This window comes from Heterocephalus glaber, unplaced genomic scaffold, assembly GCF_053883595.1.
Source record: "Heterocephalus glaber isolate CG9 unplaced genomic scaffold, H.glaber_assembly_v1.0 deba00001564, whole genome shotgun sequence".
In the NCBI taxonomy this organism is placed as follows: Eukaryota; Metazoa; Chordata; class Mammalia; order Rodentia; family Bathyergidae; genus Heterocephalus; species Heterocephalus glaber.
Genome location: NW_028258351.1, coordinates 8,397,762 through 8,417,727, shown reverse-complemented (window position 1 = coordinate 8,417,727; position 19,966 = coordinate 8,397,762). Strand labels below are relative to the sequence as shown.

Below are 19,966 nucleotides of genomic sequence, written 5' to 3'. Positions count from 1 at the left end.
GCTCCTCACCCCCACCCACTCCTAATCCCCATACAATTCATGACAAAGAGTGAGGTGAAAATTCTTCAAGAGATCTTAGAGAAAAAAAAATGAATATGAACATAAGATCCTTCTTTGTGTTTCAAAAACAAAAAAGAGCAGGCATTAGTGGTATAGTGGTGAGCATAGCTGCCTTCCAAAAACAAAAAAGTAAATGTTTTCATGGAAGGATATACACAGCCCCAACTCCTACTATTATTGTGTGTGTGTAAGTGTTCAGAAGTGAGATTTATATTTTACATTTTGTACTGTCTTGTCTTGAGTTGAATTTTTGAGATCATAAGTGTACATTTAAAAAGGAACATGTGATACTCTCTTGTCATGAAGGCCCTCTGCATCTTTGTTTTTCTGCCATGCACTTACAGCATAACTAGTTATATAACAAAACTATCCAAAAGGTGATCAGTATCCCTCTTAACAGATTTAAATATATGGGTTTACTGTGTCATAACGTTGATCGTGGAGTTATAAAAAATCTTTCATTTCTAATGTTCCTCTATCACTTACTGTTTTAAAACTAGAAAATTGAAGGGAAATGTTCAAATAAGATGAATTGAATATTTTAGGAAAGATAATTTTGTGTGTGTGTGGTAATGGGGAATAAACCCAGGGCCTTGTGCATTGCTAGGCAAGCACTCTACCCACTGAGTTATATTGCCAGCCTTTGAGAATGTTTGATTCCTTTTTTTAAATTCTTGTTAGTGCTGGGGATTTTACCCAGGTCACGTGTAAGGTAGGAAGCACTGTACCACTGAACTACAGAAGCCTGTGATTCCATGTTTCTAATATAAAACTTTCAAATAAACAGCCAAATATTAAATATATTGTATTATTATTTTCAGTATGTTTTTCATTTAATTTGATTGTTAGGATATAGTCATTCCGTATTTTCATTTTTGCTTAACAATAATCAGAACTCTGATTTTTTTTTTGTGTGTGTGTGTGTGTGTGGTGTTTTTGGGATTGAACCAGGGCCTTTGTGCTGAGCTATATTATCCCTAGCCCCCTTTTTTTTTTTTTTTGGTACTGGGGATTGAATTCGGGTCAGGTCCTTGTGCTTTCAAGGCAGGCGGCCCTTTTTTTATTTTTTAAGTCAGGACCTTGCTAAGTTGCCCAGGCTGGGCTTCAATTTGGGATTCTCCTGCCACAGCTCCCCAGAGTTCTGGGATTACAGGTGTTGCTTCATCATGTCCAGGTCACCCTGGCTCAGAACTATGATTGTTATATGATTTGATAATCATGACCTATACTGTGTTTCTGTATAGCTGGGATGAAGAGTGTTATTATAATTATTATTTCTTACATGTAAATGTAATTTAATAATCTTTACCTTTGCAGGATGTAAGTTGTCCAATAAGGCAAGTTCCCACAGGTAAAAAGCAGGTGCCTTTGAATCCCGACCTCAATCAAACAAAACCTGGAAATTTCCCGTCCCTTGCAGTTTCCAGTAATGAATTTGAGCCTAGTAACAGCCATATGGTGAAGTCTTACTCATTGCTGTTTAGAGTGACTCGTCCGGGAAGAAGAGAATTTAATGGAATGATTAATGGAGAAACCAATGAAAATATTGGTAATTTTTTTTTTTCTGGTACCGGGAATGGAACTCAGGACCTTGTGCTTGCCAGGCAGGCATGGCTCGACTGAGCTAAATCCCTGGCCCTTGGTAATTTTTCTTTCAGTAATTTTACTAGATTTTATTTATCATTGGAGATTGAGGTAGTCAATGAAAATGATTGAACCAGTGTTGCTTCATAGTAGTGTATAAAGTATTTCTTTTTGACTTATTTTAAAATGTTGCCTTTCCAAAGTCCATCTGACTTAATATGTTAACAGACAATGAATTCATTCTCTCCTTCAACTTTTTCTTTGTTGTTATTTATTTGTTTGTTTATTTATTTATTTATTTATTTATTTATTTGTGAGTCTGGGTCTCACTGTTTCACAGATTGGCTTCTTAACTCCTGAACTCGTGATCCTTCTGCCTCAGCCTTCTGAAGTGCTGAGACTAGGTGCTCTCTGCCACTCCTGGCTTCCATTCTTTTATCATGAAAAGTTTCAAATGTAAACAATTGAAAATTTTATAGAAAACACCTATCTACTCAGCACTTACAATGAATTGTGTTGCTTGCTTGGGTTTTTTTGGTACTGTACTGGGGATGGAACTCCGCACCTTGCCCTTGCGAGGCAGGCAGTGGAACCACTGAGCTAAATCCCCGGGCCACCCCACCCCCCCTTTTTTTTTGAGATTGGTCATTGCTGTGTCCCCCAGGCATATCTCCTAACTCTTGGGCCCAGGTGATCCTCTTCTCTCAGCCTCTTAGGTGTTGGGATCACAGGTTCACCTGACTCAATCCAGCTTGAACATGAACATCTTCTTATACCTATCACATATTGATCCCCCCTTACCCATCCCCATATTCTTCCAACAATTCTGAACTTATCTGTGAGGTAATCATTCAACTAACATATGTGGCAGAGATACAGGGATGATTAAATCATCCAGTCCTGCTCTCCAAAGGCTCATTACCTAGGGAGATAGACATGAAATAATTGTAATAAAATGATGAATGCTATAATAGATATATAGGTGAAGTTCAGTGGAGAATCATTTTAGAAGTTCATCTTTTGAGTTTTTAAGTATTCTTTGAAGTTTTTAAAAAGGAATGGTAGGTAAGGAATTTCCCTTGCAAAGATCATTCCAAATAAAAATCAGGATTTGCCAAAATGTAGGGTTAGTAATAATGAGTGTCAGAGAAGAAAGGACATACACATGCACCAAAAAGACGAAATTGGAACAAGTATTGTCCAAACATTATATTGTAGTTTCATTGTAATTTGTATCTTATTTAGTATAAAAGTATCATGTTTTATGTTAAGGGACCATATATCATAATTAGCACATTTTTGTTTGAATATTTGATTTATAAGAAATATTTGTTAAATTCAGATGTCAATGAAGAACTTCCAGCCAGAAGAAAACGAAATCGTGAAGATGGGGAAAAGACATTTGTTGCACAAATGACAGTATTTGATAAAAACAGGTAATATTGATGGACAAATAAGACAATGTTCCAGAAATGTTTTCATTCTGAAGTGGAATATAATGGTGATATTGATTGTTTCCTTGTGGGGGGTTTTTTATTGTTGGGAATGGGGGCAATTTTGCAAATACTGAATTTTTTATTTTCATATAGAAAGCAAAAGGACAGATAAGGAACTACTTGATGACTCAGATTTGGCAAGTTCATATTCTGAGTGTCTGCTCTTTGTCAGACACTGTTGTGGGCAGTAGTAAGGCAACAAAGTCCCTGCCTTCATGGAACTTAAATTTTAATGTAGAATATATACCATTCCACAAAAATACCAACTAATGTCACTTAGTGGTGAGTGCTCTGAAGAAAAATAAAAGAGAATAAATGGTTACTGTTTATAGAGAAAGCCTCTGGGAAGAGGTAATATTTGAACAGAGACTGAATGACATGGGCCCTGTGCAAATCTTAGGGTTATGTGTTTATTAAAGTTAAGAAAATTATATATAATTATCATCATCATCTGGCTATATGCGCATTTGGCACAGGGAGAGAAGGAATACCAGTGCTCAAAGTCATCTCTGCAATTTCTGTTTGGGAATGAAATGCCTTAGCACCCGTAAAGGAAGATCTAGGAAACAAATGGCAATGTTCTTTTATTCCACAGAATTGAAGGATGAAACCTGTTACGAGTCATGATTTCTTTATTTTATTTATTTATTTTTTGGTACGGGGGATCGAACTCGGTTCCTTGCACTTGTGCAGCAGACAGCGAAACCACTGAGCTAAATCCCTGGCCCCCAATTGCTGCTGGTTTTTAGCAGTTCACAGTCATGTATAAGAACCAAGAAAAGTAACTGGGCCATTCCTCCAGTTTTAAAATATGTACTAGATTGGTGCTGTAATGTAAATAGCCAGGTGGAAGAGATGGAAAGCTCTTAATAAAAAGATGATTAAAGGGGTGGGGATTTAGCTCAGTGGTTTCGCCGCCTGCCTCGCAGGCACAAAGACCCGAGTTCGATCCCCGGTACCAAAAAAACCAAAAAAAAAAGATGGTTAAAAATAATGAGATAGACTTTCAACTATTATCTTGTTTTGGAATATGTAACCTAATGTCACTTGGTAGTAATAGAAATCAGTGCAGCATTTTTTGTTTTTTCTCAGAAAGGGGGATTGAACTCAGGACCTTGTGCTTGTGAGGCAGGTGCGGTGCCACTGAGCTAAATTCCCAGCCCCCATACAACTATTTTTAAAATCAGAAATTTGAATATAGATCAACAATTTAAATAGAAAAAAACAGGAATATACAAAAAAAAAGAATACATGGGGGCCAGGGATTTAGCACAGTGGCACCATGCATGCCTCGTAATCACAAGGTCCTGAGTTTCATCCCCAGTACCAAAAAAACCAGGGATATAAATGAATTAGAAGATTCTGTTTTCATCTGTGTCCAAGGAAATAGGTTGAGGCATACTGGGGTTCATTTCTGTTGGCAAATGTTCTATTTTAGGGAATGAGAGAGGGTATATATTTTATTTTCTTTTTTATTATTTCTCCCTGGCCCACGTTTTGTGTATGTTGAACCATTTGAAAGATTACTTCATAGCTCATTGCTCCCTTACACGTAAGCATGTATCTTCAAAGAACAAGGATATTTTCCTGCATAATCACAATATACCTATCATATTGTACTTATGAAAAGGGCCGAGGATTTAGCTCAGGGGTGCCGCCGCCTGCCTCACAAGTGCAAGGTCCCAAGTTTGATCCCTGGTACCAAAAAAAAACCCAGCCAAACTATACTTAGGAAAATTAACATACAACAAACATAATCTCCCCATTTTACCCCAATATCTTTTATATTTTGTGGCCCTCCTCCCCCAGTAGTTGTCCTGTTTGTCCATTCTCCTTCAATTGGAACAATTCTCTAACCTTTTTTGGGTTTTGTTTTGTTTTTGGGCTATGGGAATTGATCCCAGGGCCTTCACACTCAGCTGCATCTCTAGCCCTTTGTGAAAAAATTTTTATTTTGAGACAGTCTAGCTAAGTTACCCAGGCTTGGACTTGTAATCTTCCTGCCTCAGCTTCCCCTAGGACTTGAATTACAGTTTTATAGCCCTTGTGCCTGGCATGGTTTCGTTTTGTTTTATTTATTTTTTTAAATTTTTGTTTATTTATTTAGTTAGTTATTTGGTACTGGGGATTGAAATCCGGACCTTGTGCTTGCAAGGCAGGTGCGACTGAGCTAAATCCCCGGCCCTGTTTTGTTTTGAAAAGGTTATGTTAGCCAGGCTGAGCTCAAACTCCTGGACTCAAGTGATTGTCTTGCCTCTACCTCCAAAGTAGCTAGGACAGGGCCAGGGATTTAGCTCAGTGGCACTGTGCCTGCTTCAAAAGCTCAAGGTCCCAAGTTTGATCCCCGGTACCAAAAAAAACCCCAGTGTAGCTAGGACTGTAGGCGTCTGCCACTAAAACCTGCTGTATCTTTTTTTTTTTTTGATACTGGGGTTTGAACTCAGGACCTTAGGCTTGGGAGGCAGGCACCGGAACCACTGAGCTAAATCCCCGGCTTATGCTGTAGTTTTTTAAAGTACAGTCGTGCATTTGCAAATTGTATCTCTGTATGGACTTTTCCTTTTACTTCCTCATGATTAGATTCAGTTTAAACATTCTGGGTTTTTTGGGGGTTCCTGGGGATCAAACTCAGGACCTTTCGCTTGCAAGGCAGGCAGCAGAACCACTGAGCTAAATCCCCGGCCCAGTTTAAACATTTTTGACAGATGCTAATTAGTGATGTGTTCTTTGTGTGCTACATCAGAGACCCAAAGGTAATACTAGATTTGGTCATTTGGTTAAGGTGGTGTGCACTGCCTTATTTTAACAGTACTTTTCCCATTTCATTAACTATTATATTTAATTCCTGGGGTGATACATGAACCTGATGAATATCCTTTTACACCTGCTCCCCCAGTATCTTTTCACCCAGTTGTTTCAGCAACCATTAATATCCATTGATGATTCTAATTTTTTTACCATGTGGGTTAGTAACTTCTATTTTTACTCAACTTGTTTTAATTTAATCATGTTAGTGCATTTTAATCCTCAGATCATCCTAAATTTAGTCAAGAGGAGCCCTTTCAAACAGGCTCTTTTGTCTTAACTTTTTTCCTCCGATTTTTTCCTTGTTGTCTGGAAATAATAAGATAGCCTAGACTTACCTTCTCCTTTTCATACCTCTGTTCTGGGATTATTATTTCTTCTTCCTCCTCTTCCTCTTCTTCTTTTTTTTTTTTTGAGATAGGGTCTATGTAGTTCAGGCTGGCCTTGAACTATGTAGCCCCAGGCTGGCCTCAAATTTGCAGCAATCTTCCTGCCTCAGCCTGCCAAGTGCTGGGGTTACAAGCGTGCACCACCATGCTCAGTTTGGGATTTCTTCCAGGAGTCCTCATGTTGTTTTAGTGACGGAGTATTATTTATAAGCCATGATTTAAGTGTTTGATTTGTAAAATTATTTGTAAAATCTCTGAGAAGTTAAACTGTTCTAAAAGAATGAACAAAATTCAAAAGCAATAAAGTATGAAATATTCAGCAAAATAAAAATCAAAAACTTCTTCAAAAAACAAAAAGCCATTCTAGCCAAAGTGAAAATTAAAATGACAGCTGGGCATGGTGGCACACATCTCAAAACCCAGCTGCCAGGAAGCTGAGGTGCAAGGACCACTTGAGTCCAGGAGTTCAAGACCAGAGAGGCCAGGTCGCCAACAGAATGAGTACTTGTCTCAAAGAGGGAGGGGAGGCAAATTGGGAAATTATTTTCAACTCATACTTAGAGATCTTATTCCCCTAATATCAAAAGATAATAAAATTAAAAAAGAACATAGACTACTAGGCACAGTGGCACACACTTGTATTCCTGATTACTTGAGAGTGAGGTGGGAGCATTGTAAGGTGAAAGCAGCCTGGGCAACTTAGAGTCCCTGTCTTGAAAAAGAAAAGGGTGGGGACATAGCTCAGTGGAAGAGCACTTGCTTGTCATGCACGAAGCCCTGGGTTCAATCCCAGGTAACACTAAGAAAAAGGTTGAAAAGTTAGCCCAAGAGAATAAACGATGCAATAAAAAATTTACAGAAAAAAATGTATGTGGTTCTTGAACAGTTAGAAAGATGAGCTATCTGAATTTAAAATACACTGAGATGTCATTTTTTCACTTATCAGATTGACAGATCAAAAAACATGATAAAGCACTGTTCATGAGGCTGTGGGGGCCAAGGCCTCCTCATACATTACAGGTAGAGTGCATGGGATTGTAGCTATGGAATGTACAACAATAAAATGAAACATGTAGCCACACAAAAGCACAAGGGAAGCAACTTAACTGGAAGTATATGGCTGTATTGCCTACTCCGATGAATGAAGACAATTAGTTTTTTAAAGAAAATTGAATTACCTTACTGATACTCTATGGAAGCAGACTAAACCCCAAATAGTACTGGATAGAGAAAAGGTAAAAATTCTTAAGTGTCAAAACTCTTTGGTTAGAGTTTAGGTAATACTTGGATTTATTTACAATATCTGGCTACTTAACTGTGTGATCCTAAGGCAACTTAATGTTTCTGTGCCTTGGTTTCCTCTTCTGGAAATGGAGTAGCAGCACATAGATCATAAAGGTGTTGGAAAGATTAAATAAACCACATAAGGTGTGCCTGGCAGACAGTAAGCACTCAATAAATTTTAGCTATGATAACCCAATAGAATTTTTTTCTTTCTTTATTTTTTCCACGGTGCTGGGCAAGCACTACCACTGAGCTACCTCTCCAGCTCAGAGGGGCCAGATTCTTACTATGAATAATGATGAATAGTATGGTAGAAGAATAGCACTTAGAATAGTAGTGGCTGGTGGGTGTTTAAAGGTATGGAAACAGTATATAAACTATACATGTACTTCACATGTATATATACAAAGCCATTTAAATATTATTTAACAGATTCTTTAATTCAACCAGTATTTCATCCATTCATCCTTGAAGTATTTATTGAGCACCTATATGTGCCAGGTGCCTGCAGGTTTCTACAGTTACCAGATTCATCTTTATAATCATTCATTTACTGGGCCAGTATAAAAGGAAAACATTCTAGTTCAAACATTTATAGTAGTTAAAAATTACAAGTATAATTCTTGGGCTGGGGATTTAGCTCAGTGGTGCCATTGCCTGCCCCACAACCGCAAGGACCCGAATTCGATCCCCAGTACCAAAAAAAAAAAAACCAAGTATAATTCTTAGTGATTGCTCAAGGCAAATATTGTAACACTAGTCTCCTATATTCAAAACTATAAAGCCTACACACATCCTTTATACTTACATGTTTAAATTCGAAAGGTTTTGAGACCTTAGGCATCTTTTACATGTTTAAAGTTATATCTGAGCAGCTACCGTATTGAAGGAATTCTCTAGTTATATAGTTAGTACATATCACTAAAATTCCTTTTTTTTTCTTAGAGTGGGAGTGTAGCTATATTTTAAAATCCTGTTGGGTATGTAAGCTAGTCTATAAATTTAATGCTTTTAGTATAAATCTAAGAATGTAGAATTTGTGTACTTACAGTAATACATAGGTTACTTTAAAGTGTATGTGTTTGTCTAACAGGCGCTTACAGCTTTTAGATGGGGAATATGAAGTAGCCATGCAGGAAATGGAAGAATGTCCAATAAGCAAGAAAAGAGCAACATGGGAGACTATTCTTGATGGGAAGGTATGGACTACTTAGAAGGCTGAGCACGTAATAGTCATGAACTCCCACTTTGATTGATGTTTTTTTTTCACCCAAATGCTAATTCATGTTGGAAGTAAGAGTCCTTTAAATATTTCAAAAAACACAAGTAAAATGACCTAGTTCAGAGTATTTAATGGAAGGCATTGTTCTTAAGAGCTAGATTGCCTGATTCAAATCTCTGCTGTCTTAGCTGTTTGGCATTTGGCAAGTGACCTATTTATGTCTCAGTTTTCTTATCTCTGTAAGATGAGGTATAGAATTGATGGATTAAATGAGATAAATAATAAAATACATTTAGCATTGTGCCTGGCATACAATAAGTGCTCAATAAATGATAACTGCTATTTTAAATCTCATTCATAGTAACAGCAGATAACATGTGATTAGTAATAAACTTATCAATAAATCTGTATAACTTAGATAAAGCATACTTAGTGATTTTTAATAAAGAATAATAGACAAACGTGTTTTGGGTAGGCAGATTCAGCAAAATGTGTGTCATTTATTTCTAAATAGATCAGTATAGGGCTTGGGATTTAGCTCAGCGGTTTCACTGCCTTCTGCACAAGCGCAAGGACCTGACTTCAATCCCTGGTACAAAAAAAAAAAAAAAATCAGTATACCATTACAAACAGAATCTCAGAAATGTTATAAGCCTAAAAATTAATCTCAAATAAATCTAGTAATGTGTAATATTACTAAAGAAATTTTTGGAAAATTTACTTACCAGGGAGTAGAACATGCCATGAAGTTAAAAGAACTTAAACTGTATGGTATAATCATAAGACAGCCGCTGAAACATAGTCCTAAAGTAGTTTCATATATGTGTGAGATTGACTTTTTGATAAAAGGTGTTACTACAGGCCTGTGTGGGAAAGATAAACTACTCATTGTGACAACTGATCTCTAACCATTTGAAAATAAACTTAAACCAGGAGGATTATAAACATGAATAGAGAAATTAACATTCTATAACTTCAGAAAAAAATAGAGGTGAATGTTAATGAATTCTGTGGTGAGGAATATCTTTATAAGGATGATGCAAAAGCCAGAAAGCACGAAGTAAAGATTGCCTAATTTAAGTAGTGGTTTTTATACCACAAAAATCCAAGGTTAAAAATAGAAATGAGGCTGGTTCTATGGGCCAGGGATTTAGCTCTGGTTCCACTGCCTCTCTCGCAGGTGCAAGGTCCCGAGTTCAATCCCCAGTACCAAAAAAATAGAAATGAGACTGGTTCTGTGACCTGGTTAGCATGCTTTGAGTGTAATCCCCAACAAAATGTGATGGACTAGGTAAAAATATTTGTGGCACAAATAATGTGAGTTTTATAAAATAATAAGAAAAAGGTCAAAGTATGTTTCTGTGGTAGTGTGTATCCCTAGCATGCTTAACCTGGATTTAATCCCCAGCACCCCCTCCCCCTAAAAAGTAATAAGGAAAATGAATAAAGGACAATTGCAGTTCTTAGAACAAATATATGTGACCAATTCTAAGATAGCCAACCTTAGTTTTCAAAGATATACAAATAAAAGCAAAACTATTTTGGCTACTAGTTTGACAGAGATTAAAATGATTAACAGTTGGTAGTGTTAGGGATAGGAGGACGCGTACTCTCAAGTAATACTTGGTTGTGAGGATAGGTTGGTATAAGCTCACTGAAGGGCAGAACTGCCATATATAATACTAAAACTTTACATACGTAAATGTTAACTGTATCTCTATAATTTCAGTAGTAATTGAAAAAATGTAGGTAGTAAATCTCAATTTTTAAATTGTTGAAAAATTGGAAATATTTAAATCTAAAAAGGTGGTCATTAAAAAGGATGATAGTTTGACAAGATTGCTGTAATTTTTTTTTTGTGGTACAGGGGATTGAACTTGGGACCTTGCTCTTGCAAGGCAGGTGCAGTGTCACTGAGCTAAATCCCTGACCTGTGATTGCTATAATTTAATTTTCACTAAATTGTATATAATCTCCTTTTTCTAAAATTAATAGTAGTAATGGTTAATGCTAGGTGATGAGGTTTTATCCAATTTAATTTATTTATACCTATCTACAATGTTTTGATATTCTGCAGTTATTTTTATTTTGGTACCAGGAATCGAACTCAGGACCTTGAACTTGCCAGGCAGGCTCAGTGCTGCTAAGCTAAATCCTCAGCCTGCAGTTATTATTTTTATCATTTTTTTTTTTTTTAGTTTTAAATTTCTTAAAAGTATGCTGAGTTAATTTATGAGAAAAATACTTCTATATATGGGTTATTTCCTAAGAAATTGCAAGAATATGAAATAGACACCCTTTTAAGTGAAAGGATACAGATACACTTCTTTGAAAAACTCTTCAGAAGTCTTTGAAATAAATGTCTTAAAACTACTAAACCAGGGAGGGGCCAGGGATTTAGCTCAGTGGTTTTGCCACCTGCAGTGCAACTGCAAGGACCCGAGTTCGATTCCCGGTGCCAAAAAGAAAAAGAAAAAAGCTTATTAAACTAGTGCTGGATTAATGAATAATTAGGTTTTGTTCTATTTTTTTTCCATTTTCAAAAATGTTGTAGCAAGTATACTTGTATCTTTTTTGTTTTGGAAGTTTTTGTTTTGTTTTTGGTACCAGGGATTGAACTCAGGATCTCGTGCTTGTGAGGCAGGTGGCAGAACCACTGAGCTAATAAATCCCTGGCCCTGGATGTTTTTGATTTTTTTTTTTGTACCGGGGATCGATCTTGGGGAAGGTTTTAAATAAGATACAGATTTACTGTATCAAAACCAGTTCATATAATCACACCTTTACCTTATTATAGTCTAAAATGAACATTTTGTTGTGGTGGTGGTAATGCTGAGAATCAAACCCAGGTCTCCTACACATGAGCTATATCCCTGGCCTTAAGTTGTAATTTTAAAAGGATTATTTGTAGTAAAGAAGTAGAAAGACTTTAGGCTTAAGTAGCAGTAAAATAAGAGCCCATTGAACATTTTTATAAGACATAATAGCATGAAAACAGTCTTTGAGAACATTATTGTATCTCCTGTATCTGGATTGGGAAGTAAAAATTGGAAGCAGGGAGATCACTTGAGATACTTACAGTAGTAAGGCAGTAAGAACTTATTTTTGTTGTAATCATTGAAAGAAGTGATGATCGTTATTTCAAAAAAGACTTGTTAATTATAAGATAAATGAAAGAAAAAAATAGTCAAATGTAATTCCAGAATTTTTAGTTTTAAAGTTAACGGTGTACCTGGGAAAATTTATTTTAGAGTAAATGATAATGGATTTGCTTCTAAATATATTTCTGTTCATGATTATATTGAGATCAACAAGTGGCAATATCCTCAGAAGCAAGTGGAGAAGTGAGTTTAGAGCTCAAATACAAAGATGAAGCTGGTCATGGTGGGGCACACCTGTAATTCTCTGCAAGCCTGAGGCCGAAGGAGCATAGGTTAAGCCTAGCCTGGGCAACTTGGAAGGCAAGCGTGGCACCACTGACTGAGCTAAATCCCTGGGCCAAATGTTATTTTTTTAAGGGGACATTTGCCTTTTTTTTTTTTGTACCAGGAATCAAACTCAGGATCTTGCACTTGCTAGGCAAGCATGGTACCACTGAGCTACATCCCTGGCCTAGCCTGGGCAACTTAGTGAGATTCTGTCTCAAAATTTAGAAAATGGGCTGGGGATGTAGTTAAGAGTACTGGATTCAGTCCTCAGTACAGCCAAAAAAGGGAGAGTATGTGAAACCAATTTGGGGGTCATCACCCTAATAGGTAAAATTTTGAATGAAGATGGGTGAAAGATTAGGCACATGGTGAAAGTTTAGCTAGCAATTACGGAGACAGAGAAGTTAACTTATAAGGGATTTCAAGTGGAGGAAGAGAGCAGAAATAATTTTGTTTCAAAATCAAAGAAGAGATGAAAGGGCAGGGCAGTCAATGTCAGTGAGCCTGAGAGAAATCAAAGAAAATTACTAATTGCTGAAACCACTCAGTTTGCAAACAAAAAAATAATTTGGTCATCTAAGAACAGAGGTTGCAAGCTAGCAGGCTTTAGGTACCATGCCTTTGCTTTGTTTTAAATACATTTTGAGCTGTATATGGTGGCACACCACTATAGAAGCAACTCAGAAAGCTGAGGTAGGAGAATGGCAAAGTCAAAGTCAGCCTGGGCAGCTTAGCAAGATCCTGTCTCAAAACTGTAAAAACTTTTTCATGCCTGTAATCCCAGGAGGCTGAAGCAGGAGGTTTACCGCGAGTTCAACTCCAGCCTTGGCTACATAGTGAGTTCAAGGCCAGGCTGAACTGCATAGCGAGATCTTGTCTCCAAAAGAAAAAAAAATGTCTTTTTCCAAAAAGGGCTGGGAATGTAGCTCAGTGATAGAACACCCCTGATTTCAATCCCTGGTGTTTCAGTTCTTGTTACTACAAAAGACATTTTGAATTGGTTAGTAACTTTTAAAATGAGGTTTCCATGAAAACTTTACTTTGGAGGGGTAGGGGGTTGCTGGGGATCAAACCCAGGCCCTCAGGATGCTAGGCAAGCATGGTACACTGAGCCACATTCTTAACCTAAATTTTAGACTTTTGTGGGGGTTTTTGGGGGGCCTACCTGGGATGGAACTCGAGACCTTGTGCTTGCGTTGCGAGGAAGGTGACGGAACCACTGAGCTAAACCCCTGGCCCCAATTTTAGACTTTTCTGAAAAGTTTGAAAATCTGGCTGTGTTGTGTCAGTGTTTCTACTTATCAATAATTCAGGTGTTGTTGATAAATGGCTGCCGCTGTAGATAGCCTGAGCTCTTTGGTAGTGTCTGCTGTTCCCTTCTTTATTTGCCTGGTTGATAATATCTGTTGGCTTTTGGATTTTTTAAGGAAAATGTATTGATTCAAGTAAAATCCACATGACTTATTTTTTTTTTAGTCCTATTGTTTCTTTCAATTCATTATATGAATTTCCATTTTTCATGTTTCTTATTATTTAGAGACTGCCTCCATTTGAAACATTTTCTCAGGGACCTACATTGCAGTTCACTCTTCGTTGGACAGGAGAAACCAGTGATAAGTCTACAGCTCCTGTTGCCAAGCCTCTGGCCACCAGAAATTCAGAGAGTCTCCATCAAGAAAACAAGCCTGGTTCAGTTAAACCTACACAAACTATTGGTAAAAAAAAAAATGCTATCAAAATAAAGGTTTTAGAATTAGAACTTTAGAATTTATACTTATTAATTTATTTCCATGTAATTATTCTTCAAAAAATTTTATTTGCCTTATTAATGGCCATGGTAAATTAGGGTTTTCTGATATTAGATATAAAATTTATGTTGAAGTATTGATAAATCTTTATCCAGAACTTTTGTGCCAGATATGTCTGGGTATTTCAGTTTTTCTTTATACTCTTGTGTTTAAGGGTTTGTATGTGTCTGTTTATGCCTGCCTTTGTGCATCCCATGTGTGTTTGGCAGTACCAGGGATTAAACCCAGGGCCCTCTTACTGAGCTGCATCTCTATCCCTTTTACTTTTGTTTTTTTTTGGGTTTTCTTGGTACTGCAGATCAAACTCGGTACCTTCCACTTGTGAGGCAGGCAGCAGAACCACTGAGCTAAATCCCTAGCCATCCCTTTTAGTTTTTGAGACATGGTCTTGCTAAGTCACAAAGTTGCCCAGGTTAGGCTCAACTTGGATCCTCGTGCCTCACTGTTCCAGAGTGCTGAGATTACAGTTGTACTTACTATTGACTACTTTTTCTTTTTCTATTTATTGGTTACTGGACAGATTCTTCCACTTCTTAATTACTGAGAGTAATGCTTTATTGAACATAAGTACAAATATCTTTGAGATGCTTGTACTGGGAGTACTAGGATTACAGGCATGGGATACCACACCCAGTTTATATGCCATTTATTATACATCCAAGTGGGGCTTGTAGATGCATCTTAGCGTCAGTTTATAATAAATTTGTCACAAATTTAGGAGAACACGATTGGCTTTCAAATTTTTCATTTACAGCTATGAAGGGCTTCAGAACTGTACTTCATATAATTCATGTAATATTTTTAACATAAAACTGAATTAAATATTTTAATGTTTATACCATTGTAGGGCTGAAAGAGGTTCATCAAAACCTTGATTTTACAGGGTTCAATTTGGGAGTATACTTTTTGTTTGGTTTGTTTGTTTTTGGCACCGGGGATCGAACTTGGGACCTTCTGCTTGTGAAGCAAGCAGCAGAACCACTGAGCCAAATCCCCAGCCCTTGTTTTTTTGTTTTTGTTTTGTTTTGTTTTTTTAAGACAGGGTCTCACTATGCAGTTGAGGCTGGTCTTAAATTCACTGTGTGGCCCAGGCTAGCCTCCATCTTGAGAGGCAATTCTCCTGCCTCAGCCTCCCAAGTGCCAGAATTACAGGCATGTACCACCATGCCCAGCTTCTTTTTTTTTTTTTCTGCAGTAATCAGGATTGAATTCAGGACCTTGCACTTGCAAGGCAGGCGCAGCACGACTGAGCTGAATCCCTAGCCCCAATGCCCAGCTTTTTGAAGTACAGTTTTAAGAGGAAAACAATTTATAAATAGAGTAATAGATACCGAGGAAAGATTTCCCACATAAATGGTAGTCTGGATACATCTCAGTACTCTAAAAACAGTGAAATAAGTGAAAGAGTTGCAGAGAAACTAATGGGAAGGGGAGCAATTGTTGGAAAGAGCAGGGAAGGGGGGTTAGGGCATGAAGAAAAAAATAATTAAGATGTATTATGTACACATACCTATTCCCCATGGTAAATGTAATCATGTACTGCAAACAGGTAGTGCATAATTAAGAAAAAGCTCTACACCAAATAAATTGTGTATGTGAAATGGTTAATTATATAAAGATCTGAGTGTGGTGGGACACGCCCGTAATCCCAGCACTTCGGAGGCTGAGGCAGGAGGATTGCCTGGAATTTATGGCCAGCCTGGGCTACATAATGAGTTCAAGGTTAGCCTGAACTATACATAGTGAGACCCTGTCTCAAGAAACCAAAAGAAGAGAGGATTTAGCTCAGTGGTTCCGCTGCCTGCCTCGAAAGTGCAAGGTCCTGAGTTCGATCTCTAGTACCAAAAAGAAAAAAAGAAACCAAAAAAAGAAAAAAGTACATGTTCATTTTCCCTTAGGTCTGAAAGAAATACACCAAAATTGCCAATGGTGACCAATCTCTTAGATTTATAGTGATTTTAATACAGTCAATTTTACTTACTCTCTGATAAACCAGCACTCAGTGGATGCCTGCTCATGAATGGCCACTGGGAATACCAAGACCAATAAAAACAAATCTTAGGGCTGGGGATATGGGATGCACCTCAGTAGTAAAGCAAGGCCCTGAGTATGATCACTGTCAAAAACTCAATGATAACAACAGAAAATTACACTATGACCTCAAAGTGCTAAAAACCGTACAGTGTTACATGTAGTTAATTTTTTATGATAGCTTAAGACAAAGGTTTGTATTTTTGTGTTTTTTGAGACAGGGTCTGGCTGTGTAGCCCAGGTTGGCCTCGAACTTGGGACAATCCTCTTGTGTCAGCCTCCTGAGTGCTGAGATTACAGGCCTGTACCATGCCTGGCTAGGAGGTTTTTTTATAGGGAAAAAAGTGGGTCTGCTAGTTAGTTGGGGCTTTTTGTTGTTTTTTTTGGTACAAGGATCAAACTCGGGGGCTTGCACTGCTTGTGAGGCAGGCAGCAGCAGAACCACTGAGCTAAATCCCCAGCCTTACTAATTAGATTTTAACATTAATTATAGATTAGGGGAATTTTCTCTGTGATCATCAGTTTGGATCAGAATAAGTAGAATTCTGTGAAACTTTTAATTAATAATTTTGGCTAAATATTTTACTCTTTAGAAGCAAATAGTTTCATTAAATTTTTTTAAAAAGTATATATTTTCCAGCTGTTAAAGAAACATTGGCTGCAGATCTACAAACAAGAAAAGAAAAAGATATATCAAATGAAAACCGACAAAAATTAAGAATATTTTATCAGGTAAACATAATTGACCCTTCTGTTTTAAGTAATTACAAAATTAATTTGTTCTCTGTGTTATATCTGAAATCTTTTGGCATATTTAAGAGTAGCCCTGATTTGTTTTACCTTTTAAATTGTTTTAACTAATTTTAGAGATGATATTGAAACAAAATAACTTGAGGTGGAAAAGGTAGATTTGCTATTTTTTGTTTTTGTTTTTTAGTTCCTTTATAACAACAATACAAGACAACAGACTGAAGCAAGAGATGACCTGCATTGCCCTTGGTGCACTCTCAACTGCCGCAAACTGTATAGTTTACTCAAGCATCTTAAACTCTGCCATAGTAGATTTATTTTCAATTATGTTGTAAGTAGTTATCTTTTCTTACCAATAATATACATTAAATATAAGATGACTTGAAAGAATTGTACTTTGTGTGTTGATAGATTGCTTTACGCATGGATTACAGTGAATAATTCAGTTGACATATATTTGGAATAATATTTTCTTTCCGTACTGGGGATTGAACTCAGGGCCTTGCACTTGCCAGGCAGGCGCAGTGCCACTGAACTAAGTCCCCAGCCCCCTGGAATAGTAATTTAACATTTGTGTGCCGGGGATTTAGCTCAGTGGTTCTGGCGCCTGCCTTGTAAGCACAAGGTCCTGAGTTCGGAAAAAAAAAAAATTTTGTATAATATGCCTATACTGACTCATGTAATCCTTATACCAGGTCTTTGAAGTCAGGAATACTTTTCTTACTTGAGCTGAGGTAAGCAATTGTAGCCAGGTGTGGTGGCGCAGGCCTGTAATCTCAGCACTCGGGAGGCTGAGATAGGATTGCCACAAGTTCCAGGCCAGCCTTGGCTACCTAGTGAGTTCAAGGCCAGCCTGCACTACTTAACAAGACTCCCCAAAAAAGAAAGAAAAGGAATTGTATAAAGTCACCACATTAATAAAAAACACTATCATTGTTTTAATGCATACCTTTTTTTACTCCAGGTCTTCTGACTTCCTTTTCACCAGGATGTTGTTCCTGGTTTGTTTTAGTTGTCATAACATTGAGAACCCACAGTTGACTTTTTAATTAATTAAATTGGAGGGATTGGTATTTAGGGTTTGATAATTAGTATTTTCTTTTTTCTTAAAACCCTGCTATTTTTGTTACAGTATCATCCAAAAGGTGCTAGGATAGATGTTTCTATCAATGAATGTTATGATGGCTCCTATGCAGGAAATCCTCAGGATATTCATCGCCAACCTGGATTTGCTTTTAGTCGCAATGGACCAGTAAAGAGAACACCTATCACACATATTCTTGTGTGCAGGTAGGTAAAAGGTCATACAACAAAACATTTTCCTCTGGCTTTTCTGGATGACGTTAGAGGAACAGAGGAAAGCCAGACAGAGCTGCTGGGTAGAAAGAAATCATTAGGTAAGTCCCTGGATTGGAATGGTACCTTACATGCCTCAATCCTGTTCCTATAGGGCTTTTTCCATTCCCTTCTCCCCTTATCGAATCCAAGAGCACTGAACTATATTTATATTCCCCAGCCCCTCCCCCCTTTTTAAATTTTTTGAAACGGGGTCTTGCTATGTAATTTAGACCAGCCTCGAACTCACAGTGTAGCCCAGGTTGGCTTGGAATTCGTGACAGTTCGCCTGCTTCAGCCTTGCAGGTGCTGGAATTACAGGTGTGTGCTTCCATGCCCGGCTCCCTTTTTTTAAATTTATTTTTTCCTTTTTATTTTTTTATTGAGTTATTTTGAGACAGGTTCACACTGTGTTGCCTAGGCTGGCCTCAAACTTGAAATCCTGTTGCCTCAGGCTTCTGAATAGCTGGGATTACAAGCATACTGTACCACACCTGGTTTCTTTTCCATTTTCTCCCCAAGTTTTATCTGTTACTGTCGCTGCTGCTGCAGTGGTTAGTGATATTGAAGAACTCTCCCAGTAAAAGTTTCTGTGCACATGCCTTGGTAGGAACCGGCAAGAAAGGTATATATTGGGCCAGGAATTTAGCTCAGTGGTGTTGCCACCTGCCTCGCAAGCGCAAGAACCCGAGTTTGATCCCCGGTACCAAAAAAAAAGAGAAAGGTCTATATTCTATTTGGGTACTGTGAAGGATAAAGAATTCTATGATGGTCGTGCTCGCTTCGGCTGCACATAAACTAAGAATTCTATGATGGTATACTGTTAGTACCTAGTACCTCTTTCCAATAGGCTTTACAGTCAACAACAGTATATTTACAGCATCAGATTTGACTGCTGAGATTAAAGTTTTATCTTTGTAAAACAAAAAACAGGGCTGGGGATTTAGCTCAGTGGTTCCAGCGCCCGCCGCCCAAGTGCAAGGTCCTGAGTTCGATCCCCAGTACCAAAAAAAAAAATTTTTTTTGTAGTAGTTGTGTATGTGGAATAGTGTGGTTTTCTGCTTTGTACACATACGTGTGTTAGAGCACATAATTTTGACAGAAAATTTTTTTATGGTACTGCGGATTGAACCTTAGGGGCACTCTATCACTAAGCCACATCTCCAGTCCTCCTCGTCTGTCTCCTCTGTTCTTTCTCTCTCTCTCCTCCCGGACTCTGTCTCTCATCTTCTCAGCTTTCTTCCCCCTCTCTCTCTCCTCTTCTTCTCATTTTGAGACATGGTCTTACTAGATTGCCCAGGCTGGCCTCAAACTTAATACCCTTTTGTTTCAATATCTCAAGTGTGCCATTACACCTGGCCGTACAGAATGTTTACATGTGTATTTCTACTTTTATGTGCCTGAACTAGCACTTTTATGCCTTTTTATCATTTGTAACCTTTTCCTTTTTTTGGTAGTAGGAATTGAACTCAGGGCCTCAAGCTTGCCAGGCATGCGCTGCGCCACTCAACTATATTTCCAGCATTTTAAACCTTTATGTTTTTCTCTTTTCTGAGTTTATTTTTCACTCCCAGAAAGACAGTTTTATCTTTAAAACTTTAATTTTTGGGGGGTAGTGTGCGCCTATAATCTCAGCACCCGAGAGGCTGAGCCAGGAGGATTGCTGAAAGTTTGAGGTCACCCTAAACCACATAGTGAGACCCTGTCTGTCTGTCTGTCTGTCTGTCTCTCTCTCTCTCTCTCTCTCTCACACACACACACACACACACACACA

At 37.7% G+C, this 19,966-nt stretch overlaps 1 protein-coding gene across 4 annotated transcripts in view; it reads left to right on the top strand.

Annotated features, from left to right (window-relative positions):
* Window positions 1-19,966, top strand: part of Suz12 (SUZ12 polycomb repressive complex 2 subunit) — a 51,669-nt gene that overhangs the window by 26,675 nt on the left and 5,028 nt on the right. For all 4 annotated transcript variants that reach the window (XM_004870685.4, XM_004870684.4, XM_087191501.1 and 1 more), the window contains 7 exons: window positions 1,378-1,609; window positions 2,987-3,080; window positions 8,712-8,817; window positions 13,806-13,983; window positions 16,748-16,839; window positions 17,045-17,188; window positions 17,990-18,147. In XM_004870685.4, the coding sequence (XP_004870742.1) occupies window positions 1,378-1,609; window positions 2,987-3,080; window positions 8,712-8,817; window positions 13,806-13,983; window positions 16,748-16,839; window positions 17,045-17,188; window positions 17,990-18,147 (1,004 nt within the window). The remainder of the gene's footprint in view (window positions 1-1,377; window positions 1,610-2,986; window positions 3,081-8,711; window positions 8,818-13,805; window positions 13,984-16,747; window positions 16,840-17,044; window positions 17,189-17,989; window positions 18,148-19,966) is intronic.